Below are 12,264 nucleotides of genomic sequence, written 5' to 3' on the forward strand. Positions count from 1 at the left end.
ACAGAGAACAAAACTACTGCCCGTGAAGGAAAATAAATCAGACAGCTGCTGTCTAAAAGTAAGTACGCTCTTTTTCTAACGTTTGACATACTAGGAAGTATTTAAACAAATCCTCTGAATCCACAGGTCCTAAGATTATTAAAACACAACCTCAAATGAACAACACATGACAGATTGCACTGTTCAATTATTTATTTAACAATGATTAACATCAAATGCAGAAGCAGTGTATGAAAAAATAAGTGCACCCTTAGTGCTTCCATCCAGCCGGCTGTTGCTAATCAAATGCACTTGATTAACTGATCATCAGCAAGTGAGAGCACATTAAATAAAAGCAGAGGGTTCTTGCAGGTCTGAAGGTTAAATGTTGAAATTCAAGACAGTACAATTAGAAAGCAGGCCATAGTTGTTCAGGAAAAAGACTGAACAAGTATGGCCTGTTTGGAAGGGATGTTTGTATTTACTTAGTGTTTCATTTAGAAATAGGCTGCCCAGTGTCATTTAGTTTTTTTGTTAAGTCTTCATCTGTTCCCAGTTTTTTATATCCTGTTTTATTTTGGCAACCTTTTGCTCAAGTCTTCCTTGTTGTAGTTTTACTTCCTTTGTCTTCATTAGTGTCAGCTGTTCTCACTTCCTTTAACTGCCCTCTTTTTGTATATACTTTGGCATCTTGCCGTGTTTCTATGTGTGTTTCCTTGCTTATGTTTGGATTGAGTTTGGTAGTTTATTTAATGGACTTATGTATTAGTTGGGGGCTTATTTTGAGTTCAGGGCTAGCCTAAATAAAGATTTATTTTTTGTTGATTTTTTCCCCCATCTCCTTGCATGGCGAGTCTGCATTTGGGTCCACACCTAACAATCTATGAAACTTTGGCCATAATACCTAATTTAACAAATCACCGAAGACTTGTTATAAAAATAAATTAATTTGTCACACATTCAAGAAACAGGCTACAGACAGCGTAGATTGCAATATATACATTTATTTGACAGAAAAAACAGACATTGTAGCTCTCATTGAAGTAATGCCTGTTTAATTACAGCTGATTCCATATAGTGTAACAGGAGTGCAAAGTATAGAGAGAGGTGACTCTTCGTCCATGAATTACTTAGCAGTAACTGGATTCACATGTTTAAGTGAGAAATGCATCTGAGATCAAACAGGATCAAAGCATCCAGAAGAACTGCTACAAAGGTGGATTTCATGCCTCGGGAGATTCTTACAGCATCCTGTGTATGTATACATACATACATACATACAAGCATGTATTTGTACTAAGTCAGGTTTTTTTAAAACATTTTTAAATCATATACTCATTGGTGTTTACATTTTTTTTCTTTACATAAGAGACAGTAAATCAAGAGTGACACACATCTGTAGCAGTAACTGTATCTGACTGTGCTAGCATGACCTGTCAGTAATCTCTACTCCTCAGGTGCTTGTTTATGATTGGTTGCCAGCAGATCTGTTGTACATCTCAGGTTTCAGAATTAAACTTCAACCAACACGTCAGTATTGTCCCAAACTGGATTAAACAGGTATAGTGTATATCTGAGAGTGTGTGGTTATTTTTATTGTACTCATTCATTACTATAAATAAATACAAAGGACTTGAAGTATATTCGTGGTTTTCTATCTCGCTCACGCTCCTCATTTATAGCCAGAAGTGATGACTGACCCGTGACATTTAAAGAAAATTAAAGATTGAAGGCCAACTTTGAAACTAACACTTTCTCTGGTAATACCCAACAGCATGAAGGTTAATCCAATGCAAATCTATCAACATCCTAAAAAGAGAGAGCGAGAGAGAGAGAGCGAGAGAGAGAGCGAGAGCGAGAGAGAGAATGGACAATATTTAAGGCCTAAACCCAGGGAGGACTCGGGTAAAGTTTGTGGACTATAAAAGGAGTTATACGTCTACTCAAAGAAGATTTAAATGCCTGTATGGAACAGCTGACTCTATCATTTTAAGATCACCTTGAAAAGGTACTAAATGAGTCTCAAAACACCAAAGTGGCCTGCCTACAGTACTACAATCTATGAATCAATGTAGTACTACCTAGAAAACAAAGAGGTGGGACTCTTACATCATGCTTGTACACCCTGCTGGAACCAGGCTGTGTTTTTCTGCAAACAAAAAGATAACTGTGCCCGGAGGAATTTTCCTGTAAACAAACAAAAGTTATGTCTACAGTCTGAACTTCCAAATCACTGTTTATATCCTTATGGCACAAAATAAAACATCTGAGGAAACAAGTCAGCATTTTCTTTCAGTAAGCAGCATGGTGTAGTAGTTAGCACCATTTGGCTGGGACTGTTCTTTGCATGAGTTTGCATGTGCTCCCTGTGTCTGCATGAGTTTCATCCCAAAGTCAAATGTACTGAGAGGAAATGATTTTTGATCCCCTGATGAATCTGAAAGCCTGTTGGTAACACATTACACCATAATGGATTGAAATTTTGCAGCACCTGCAGGGTACAGGCCCATCTAGAACTTGCCAGTTAACAATTAAATGATTCAGAGAAGGCTTGGAAGAAGGTGCTGTGGTCAGATGAAACCAAAATGGAGCTCTTTGGCATCAACTCGACCCGCCGTGTTTGGAGGAAGAGAAATGCCAAATATGGCCCAAAGAACATGATTCCCACAGTAAAGCACAGAGGGGGAAACATTATGCTTTGGGGCTGTTCTTCTGCTATGCATACAGGATGATTTCACTGCATTGATGGGCCGATGGATGGGGCTAAGTACGATAAAATATTGGACGAAAACCTCATTCCCTCAGCCAGAACACTGAAGATGGGTCTTGGATGACAAGGACCCAAAACCAAGGCAACAAAGAAGTAGCTAAAGAAGAAGCACTTTAAGGTCCATGGAGTGGCTTAGCCAGTCTGCAGACCTCAAACCACTCAGCAAACTTACAAATTCACAGTGGATCAAATAATTATTTCCAAACTGTACGTAGCCGCTAGGATAAGCCCAGCCTCCCCCGAAACCCTGAACTGGAAGAGCAGTTAGGAAAATGTAAGGAAGATGCTTTGAGGATGGCAACTAACTGTGAGCGGTTGCAGACCTGGTCCCTGTCTTTGAAACCATCATCTCAAAGGCAACAAAATCACAACTTCATTGCAACGCTCAGAATAATTATGGTCATGCTGCAGTCTCAAACCACTGTCATTCCTAGAGTAAATATAGCATTAGGCTTGATTTAGACATCTATGTCTTAACTTCTGGCGAAACCGGAAACTCCTCAAGACTACCTCATGTTGTTCAACCCGAGTTTTGGTAGCCGGTTTGACCTACTTATTCTGTACTCTCAGATTATTGGAAACATAATCTTAAATCTATAAGAAACAAAGGAAACACCTTGAAATTGAATCTTTTCCCCCAAACCCAAAGACACTGAATTTACTATGAGATAATTAACCATAAATTCATATTTTGCTGGAAAATGATTTAAACCAAAACCTAAGTTTCCTGTATATTGAGTAATAGTTGCTCTTTCCTTTAAATTATCCTTCTGCAACAAGATAATCATCTAAGGCAACTTTATCATCTAAGGCAACACATCAAAACAACCACAAAAAAACAAAACAAAAGAAAAAAACAGTAACTGCTCAAGTGCTTTAAATATGTACGTGTGTGTGTGTGTGTGTGTGTGTGTGTGTGTGTGTGTGTGTGTGTGTGTGTGTGTAATAATGCAACATTAGAAACACGTTTACAGTTTGGTCACAACAAATGGGAATTATTTGCAAAGCAATTCCCCTCACCAGTAATCAACAGGATATTACAGGGACAATTTAGTAGTGCAGTTCTGCCATTGGTATCCGGTAAGGAGTGTACACACTACATTTGGCAATATGTAACAACTTGTGTTTCTGTTCGAGATTTCATCACACCACCCCCAACAAGACCGTATTGCAAACCTAGTAAGATTAACCAGAATTAATTCTGGGTAAAAGTGGGACAGCAAGTCTCTGGACAACATGAACTAAAGGGCTTAAAGGCCTCCTATAGCACACTGAGCTCCTTAAAAATGTCCACGACTGATTAAAAAAATAAAATAAATATATCACATTGATTTTTACATTCAGTAACATTTCAGTTGTTTTGGTATTTTTTGCCATTTTTTCCTCTCAACACACCAGCAGCTTTTCCATCAGATCAGTAAGGAAGAGGCTTCGTTAGTCGTGGGTTAGAGGCTCCGTCAGCCATGAATGTCTCGTTAATCTAGAACCAAACACACAGTCTGTTAATAATTTATAACAAGACTCCAGTTTACAAGCTTAATTTTCATGCACAGTCACGACATCACTGTTACGACAAGGATGTTAAAAACAAAAGGATATTTCTAGGTTTGCTCTTCTTCAGTTATAGGAAACCTAGAGGAAGGATTATAATTTAATCTGAAATCTAAACCACACACACCACATAGCAGCGATAAGATGAAACAGGCTAACAAGACTACTTTAAGGTACCTGTGTGGAGTAATGTGTTCCTTAAAGCAGTGATCATCTATAACAAATAAATAAAACTAAGTTCTTCATAGTGATGAACCCACAGATAATTATTACCCGACTCTACCTTACATTCAGCTCCATGTTTGGTTTTACAGCCTGCATCTCTGTTGTTTAGGTTTAATCTTGTAGCTCAAAGCTTGTCAAAAGAAGATTTTTTACATACATGTACATTTACAAGTACTTTTTTTGTCAAATAGCCAGGAATAATGAGAAAATGGACTGATTTCTGTTACCTCTCCCTTAATTACATGGACCAACCGTACTTACACGAGTGGTCTCATAGCCCATACTGATCCCTGTGATAACAGGCAGCTATTTTTAGTTTCAATACTGGAGTTAGCACTATAACACAAGTTGGACTCTTTCAACTTCTGAAGGAAAGGTATAACACTTTAGCTGCCAGAGACAGTCTCTAATACAGGGGCGGGCAATATGAAAAACTGGGATTGGTGTAGAGGACCACTCCAATAAAAGCTAATTACATGCCCTAACTAACTGCCTGCTTACCTTTTGTAGCTGGGAAACAAAAAATTGTTACAATTATTAACTCTTCAGTTTGTCAGTACAAAATCAGCCACTGCCATCCAGCAGTTGTTGTCATCTTCTTTGCAGAAAAGACTGTTGGCAGTAAACATCACTGAGACCTATGATTAGCAGATAAAGTGGCTGTTTTTTTAGAGCTTTTTGCTCAAAGGGCCACTTGCTGTGACCAAAAACAATGCTGATGACAACAAATGCTTACTACTAAAAAAAAGTCAACCATTAAAAACTTTAATGCTCCGTGAAGTTGAAGGAAACTGTATAGGCAGGTAATAGTTTTGTGTGGGTTCATTCCTTTTTACATACAAGCGCTTAAATATGATTAAATGATTAAAAATATTTATACAAGCTGATTTAACATCTCAGATGAACTTCATGTGATATTTAATACATAGAAATATCCTCCATTGTGACATGAACTCATCACTCACTTGAAAGCGCCTCCACCTCTCTGGCTTTTGACAAACCCACTCCAGAGTTTTGTTTGGGCTGGGCTCCCAGCTCCTCTGCCTCCTTGGACGAATTCCGATTCTCATCTACAGGTTTCTTCTCCTTTGCCTCCTCTGGACTGTAGTGCCCACCCTCTTTTGCCACCATCTTCTCCACCTTCTCTATTAAGTGTCCCACTTGGGGATTCTCCCCAAATATGCAGTTGTTAATAAGAAAGTACCTCCGCTTGCATTTCTCCAGCACCCACTGCAGATCTTTACCCTCCCTACGAATGTACCTCTCGATGGAGATTTTCTTCAACACATCCGCCCAGGTGAACACCACAATTGTATGCCTCCACACATCCTCCCCAAAGAGGCTCACGTGTTCCTCAATGCGAGCACGGTCCACCTCAGTGAACATGCCAACAGGGATGACGAGCAAGAAGGCGTGTGGACCTGGAGGGCAAAGAGAGGCTCCCCTGACTAACTCCTGTTTATAGGAAGGCGGAGTATCCTGGGAAGAGAACCAACCTGGCGTGTCCACCACTGTCACCTGTCGTCCCTGCACCTCCGTCTGCCTCGTAACACAGAACTCAGCGGCTCGCTCTAAATGAAACTCCTCTCTGCCTAAGATGGTGTTGCCTGTCAAGCTCTTCCCCGGCCACCTCCATCCCAACACCACCAGACGAACTTCATCCAGGCGGTTGGCCTCCTTGGCTTCAGCTCCTGCCTTTCTGGCCACCTCGTCTGGTCCAGAGGTTTGTCCAGCTACGGTCCGTAAAAATCATAAAAAAGTCAGTGTCAGTATAAATAATTGTATTAATAATTATTATTGTCATTATACTCATGATTATTAGTATTATTGCTTGCTTACATTTTTTTTTGCATTTATTTTAAATTAAAAAAAAAAAAATATATTCAAATGAATTTTATTTTATTTATTATGCAAAAATTTGCTTATTAGCTCTGAATCCTGTTAAGCCACCACTGGATAGCGCTACATTTAAACAAATAAAAATACCTAACTTTGGGTTTCATTCAAAGCATGTTCAACTTATAATGCAAATATCTAATTAGCCAATCGTTTGGCAGCAATTTAATCCATTTAGACCTGCAGACACGGTCGAGATGACTTGCTGAAGTTCAAACAGAGCGTGAGAATGAAGATAAAAGGTGATTCAAGTGACTTTAAAAGTTGTTGTCAGTGCCAGATGGGCTGGTCTGACTATTTCAGAAACTGCTGATCTACTGGGATTTTCCACACACAAGCCCATCTCTAGGGTTTACAGAGAATGGTCCGAAAAAGAGAAAATATCCAGTAAGCAGCAGTTCTCAATTCGAGCACCTTTGGGCTCTGCAGTTGGCAGCTCCAGCTAGTACTTGATGCGATCATGTCAATATGGACCAAACTCTGTGTATAAAATTGTGAAAAAAAATGTCAAAATGAAATGTATTATAATTGCTATACACCTTAATGATTATATCTTTTGACTCTGGTATATATAATTAATGTATTTTGGGATATAATTTGTACGAACAAAAAGCTTAAAGGTTGTGTGGATGTCACAACGACTGTAACTAAACTTATGTTTGTTGGTTTTAAGACTTGATTAATGGTATACACCCAGTATGCTATGGTTGGCTCTTACATAGCATCTCAGCACTCTTTATGCAACATACCTCATTCACACTCCTCCATACAAGCACTTTTTTTTCTAACATTCACACACTATGCAAGAAACATGTCCTGGATGGACTGGCACGCATCTTCAATGATGTATCCTGGGGTCATCGGGTGTTTCGGGTCTCGCAACATCATACACCCTCACCCAGGCGACCCAGCCGGGGGTGATCAGGCCCCGACTTGCGTACCAGTAGCTAGCCACGGATCAGCCCTCTTAATCCACAGCCACTTTGTGGCTTTCTCTGCCGCTTCGCTCACAGTCTGCGTGGCCCTCTTCTTGGCTGCCCCAACCACAACACAAACAGATACTCCCACAGATGCATCAGAAAGCAACATGAGGATCAGCATACAGACTTGGGCATGCAGACTGAAGCAGCCAGGTATCAAAACATCGGCCTTCCACTGATGGATGAACTGCTCTACCTCCTAAAACCCGTGGTAAACGTGTGAATACGTCTACCCAATTGCGCTCAGTCGGACCGAAATACGTTAGCGGTAAATGAGTCAGTGTGCCGGAGTAACATTTAATTGTTTCGGTGTACCTTTGATGCTTTAAAAGCATTCGTTTTTTCTTTTTTCAGTTTTTAAAAGTTTATTAAGTATTTTTCAAATAGCAAACACTACTTGTTAAAACAAACGAGGGGGTATCTGTTAGAGGGAAAATGCAAGAGGTTTTAAAGAAGTCGGTTGCCTTTATAACATGTCGTGAAGGCGACTGAGTCACAGTCACGTAGACCTCCCAAATTATGCAGCAATGCCTGCTGGGGCCGGTTGCGTTGAGCAAAATCGACCAACTTAACGAAGATTTTGTTCCAAATAAAATAAACCTATACATTTACTATATATGGTTACTTTATTTCCTTCCCGGTCCACGTTTTTACGTTACTTCATCTTTTTTGACTTATACTTTAGTTATCTAAAATGTGTTTCCCCACGCATTCTTAGTTGAGTCACCTAAATTAACCTTAAGCTCTACTTTATACACTTTTGATGTACTAAAACCTTTGCTGGTGTGCTGAATACATTTACTGTGAAAAGGAAATGTTTCAAATATTAAACTAAGGCGGAAACTGAGTTTCCAGTTATCGATAACATCTAGTTAAAGATTTATGACTGACAGCCTTTGTGGTTTAAAAGTATTTCTTATAAACCTTAAATACGTTTCAGTTGTGTTTTGCCGATATAGTGAAACGTGTCAAAATCCGGTTCGGACGTTTAGCTTCGAAACTGCTAAGTTGATGCTAATTTTGACAGTCCCGGAAACGCCCCGTCTTTATTTGATAACTTACACAAACTTAAGTTGTTTGAGTTGCGATAAAATCAAAATCTTACCTGAGGTCTGAACTGGTTTATTCGCTTCCATGTTCCGTTAAATTCCGAATTATGGTCTTAGTTTGTCTTTGGGCGGCTAGTTCGCCGGAATACTTGATGACAGAAGTTACCGGATAATCTGAATGCAAATGCACTACTTCCGGTCCCTGGTTTCAAAATAAAGGCACATCGTTTAAAAAGCGGATGCATAAAACGTACACAAATGTCCTCAATTTTAAAGGTTTTTAGTTATTACTTAAGACTCGAAAATAATATAACCACAAGAATACATAGCTACATATCAAATTTTAATAATCATTATTTTTAGAAAAAGAGGACATAAACACTTTGAGATATAAGGCTTTTATTGCGGAACAGGGATAAAGCAATAGCCTGTATTTACAACATTAATGCAGAAGTTATTTACAGCTGAATAAAGTACAGTTTTTCCCTTAGTTATAAAAGCATTAGTCAAGCCCTAGCTACAATTTCATTGACCCTTTAAAAAATTTCTGTCATAGATTAGTATGGTTTCTATGAAAGTTTGTTTCTGACAAAGAAGGCAAACAATTTCCATCCATAAGTCAACGTTTGTTATTTTTCAAGTTAAAATTATTTTCTCAGACATTTAAGATACACAACCCCAAATTTTGAGATATTAACACTAAATTGTATATGGCAAATCTTTTTTATTGTAGTGGCAGAAATGACATTCCATAACTTTCCATTAAAAGAAAAAAACAAACAAAAAACAACAAAAAAAAAAAACCCTCCCACATGGGAACAAAAACCTATTCCTTCACTTCTTGATAAATATTACTAGTCATGTAGCTGAAAGTTTACTCAAAAACAACATATTGCTCTTCATTATTGAAATGGCTTTCAATAATAATAATAATAATAATAATAATAATAATAATAATAATAATAAAAAGACTGTGAGAAAGATCCTTTTATAGTTCTGTGTATGCTTTTTTCAGGAAACAGGCTGCCTTAGTGTACTTAAGTTCCCCACGATGCCAGCATGCGCATGTCATCTTCCTCCTCAACCTTTCTCCTGGTTGCTGTAAAAAAGGAGGAAACAATTAATAATCAATGCTGTGGACTAAATATGGAAAATTTACCAGCAACCAATTTTTTATTTTACTGATGGCAAAAAGAATCTTCTCCTTTAATGGATTTATAATAAGCCTTAAAATCTGTTGTGTGCATGTACTGCAGCATATTTTCACAATGGAGAAAAACAATCAGTTTCCATTATTACATTTTCGCGATTATAATAGGATTTTATAATATTCAAATAAATACACTAAAGATCAAATTAACAGAAATGTGCTTAAAATTAATAATTTAATAGATACATTTTTAAAAATATTGTGTTTTTTCTTTAAAGTTGGGGCAGTATTACAGTTTGCAGGCAAGCGTGTGAGAGTGGCCATAACATGTAAGATCTGTCAGTTGTTAGAAACTTACTTGCGCGCTCATTGGATCTTGATGAAGGCAGTTTGGAGCTGGGAACGCTGGGCAGTCCGCCCATACTCATCATACTTTCATCAAGGTCCTCCTGCTCTAGCTCCTCCAGCTCAGCCAACAGTTCATCCTAACAAAAAAAAGAAAGTTGAGCACGTGCCACACAGCAAAATACCAAGCATATTTTAATATCTGTGCCAAAAAAAAGTCTTTATAAACACTGAGACAGTCTCCACCTCATCAAATGTTTCCCCAGAAGGTCTGGAGATAGCATCACTGATTTCCTGGGCCACGTCCTGCTGCTCGGTGATATCTGCCATCAGATCATCGATCTTCCCCAAATCCCTGAGAATGAGAGTAAGAGTGAGAGAAGGTGAAAGGGTTTTCACTCACTTAAAATACCGCACTTGCTTTCTTAATTAAATTCTGTTTGAGATTCTCTGTGTTCAATTATCACACACAACATTCAGTAGTGTTGAAACTGCACCAAAGAAGTATTAGGATTTATTCATCATTTTGACTAAATATACATTTTTAATTGTGTGTTGCAGCTTTCCTTCTGAAATATGGCTCATAAATTAATTTATGTCACATGTTTCCTTGTTCAAAAGGAAACCATCTCTGCACATAAACACAACCAAGCCAGGACTACCGGGGGAAAGTAAGACCAAAGCTCAGGAGGGTTTCTGCCTTGTGTGAGCAGCTTCTTACGTGTTCTCATGGATCTTCTTCATGGCCTTGGCAGCATAGCCCATGTTCTTCAGGACCTCCGTGTTGGTGTGAGAGTTCTCCAGAGCTTCCCTCTGAAACTCGATGGTGGAGAGCGTGCCATCAATCTGGGTGAGCTGCTGCTCCAAACGCTTTTTCCTCTTCAAGGCCTGCAGGGCAGCTGACACAGAGAGGACACGGAAGTCACTTGTGCAGTTAAATTTCCAAAAGTGTCATGTGTCCTCAAAAAAACAAAAACAAACAAACAAAAGACAGGGTTCCTCCCTTTCACGGGGTGACGTTTATTCTTAGTCAACAACCAATGCAGCTGAGACAACAGTCCATGCCACCCAGGGCTGTAGGTGCAGCTCTGAGGGAAGGGACCTTTCAGGTTTAATAAAAAGCTTTTGTTGTTTTACATGTTAGAAACCTGTTGTATTTTCAGGCATTGTCAATGACACACTGAAGACAATCACTGCGAGGGAAGTATTCACAGTTGTGTCACTGTACATTTAAGAGTTGTTTAACACTTTCCTGCACATTTATCTAAATAACAAAAGTGTCATCCACCTTAAATTTTTGATATGTGAACTAGGATTTATGAAAGCTGGTACATTTGTAGTCGCAAGAGTCCAAAAATTTACATTTTAAAGGTTTTATGGGATTTTCACTGTAAAAAAACAAAACAAAAAAGACTTGTTAGAAATAAGAGTCAGGTTTTATAAACTCTGTTTATACAGACATTGTGTCTTCGGTTTAACCCATGAGCTGTTGCTACCACACATCAAGTTATTAAGCAAGAACAACAGAAATGTAAAATGAGATATAAAAGGCCCATAAACCACCTCCTTTGCTTTGATATTTGCCCGGACAAAAGATTAAAATATAGAAGTGTACAAGATAAGACTTCCTGGAGGCTTAGTGTGTCCTGGCCTGGCCTCGGTGGAGGAACAGGTGCGCACATTTTTTTCAGACCATCAGAAAAACAAATATAAATACCCCTCTTGTTCTTCGTGCCGTGCTTCTTGGCTATCGCAATTTCTTGCTCTATCTTCTTTTCCAGGTAGTCCTGCTTCTTTGTCAGCATTTCTTCTGTTTCCCGGAGTTTGTGGATGGCCTCCTGGGCCGAAGGGCTTCCCTTCGACTTGTGTTTCGAGCCCCCCTTGAACAAATTGGAGATTTTGCTCATTTTGGCTGTTTTGGGGGGTAAACTTTGTTGGTAACTAAAACGCAAAACACTCTGAACGATCGTCCAAGCTTCTTTTCTCTAAAGGCGGGTGTGTTGCGGGCAGATATTCCAGCTCGACGGCTTTGTGTGCTTTCAAACAAGCCAGTGAACACAACTCTCGCCACACCTTTCGCAGATACCTGCGTGACGTCTGGATACCTGACGCCTTACCTCCCGTTTCCACCAGGGCTTAAATTTTGCGTCTTTTCCGTGTTTTATCTCCAAACGGGATAATACAACAGTGCATCATATCTCGTTTTAACGTTTTAATTTAGTTGTACAAACAGATATGTTGATTAAGCTGATAAAACCAGAAAAAAACTGAATTTTATTTACTGTGAAAAAAAATGTGGATAAATGAAATTGTTAATTT

The 12,264-nt window shown here is 38.8% G+C and overlaps 2 protein-coding genes across 3 annotated transcripts; both read right to left on the reverse strand.

Moving 5' to 3' along the window:
• Positions 1-963: 963 nt before the first annotated feature.
• Positions 964-8,704, reverse strand: gimap4 (GTPase IMAP family member 4). 2 transcript variants are annotated; one of them, XM_084939494.1, is made up of 3 exons: positions 8,507-8,693; positions 5,491-6,258; positions 964-4,229 (listed from the first exon to the last, which is right to left on the reverse strand). In XM_084939494.1, exons 1-3 carry the CDS (start codon positions 8,535-8,537, stop codon positions 4,225-4,227), a joined length of 804 nt encoding a protein of 267 aa, XP_084795620.1. In that variant the 5' UTR covers positions 8,538-8,693; the 3' UTR covers positions 964-4,224. The 2 variants fall into 2 exon arrangements, with proteins under 2 accessions (XP_084795620.1, XP_084795619.1); XM_084939493.1 differs by lacking the exon at positions 964-4,229 and having other exon boundaries at positions 5,483-6,258; positions 8,507-8,704.
• A 128-nt stretch (positions 8,705-8,832) lies between these two features.
• On the reverse strand, positions 8,833-12,044 carry chmp4c (charged multivesicular body protein 4C). The gene is made up of 5 exons (XM_084939495.1): positions 11,663-12,044; positions 10,667-10,844; positions 10,192-10,300; positions 9,959-10,085; positions 8,833-9,549 (listed from the first exon to the last, which is right to left on the reverse strand). The coding sequence occupies exons 1-5, from the start codon at positions 11,850-11,852 to the stop codon at positions 9,488-9,490; spliced, it is 666 nt and encodes a 221-aa protein (XP_084795621.1). The 5' UTR covers positions 11,853-12,044; the 3' UTR covers positions 8,833-9,487.
• Between the last annotated feature and the right edge of the window lie 220 nt (positions 12,045-12,264).

Source organism: Perissodus microlepis, chromosome 9, assembly GCF_051167445.1.
Source record: "Perissodus microlepis isolate ML-2025 ecotype Zambia chromosome 9, ASM5116744v1, whole genome shotgun sequence".
NCBI lineage: Eukaryota > Metazoa > Chordata > Actinopteri > Cichliformes > Cichlidae > Perissodus > Perissodus microlepis.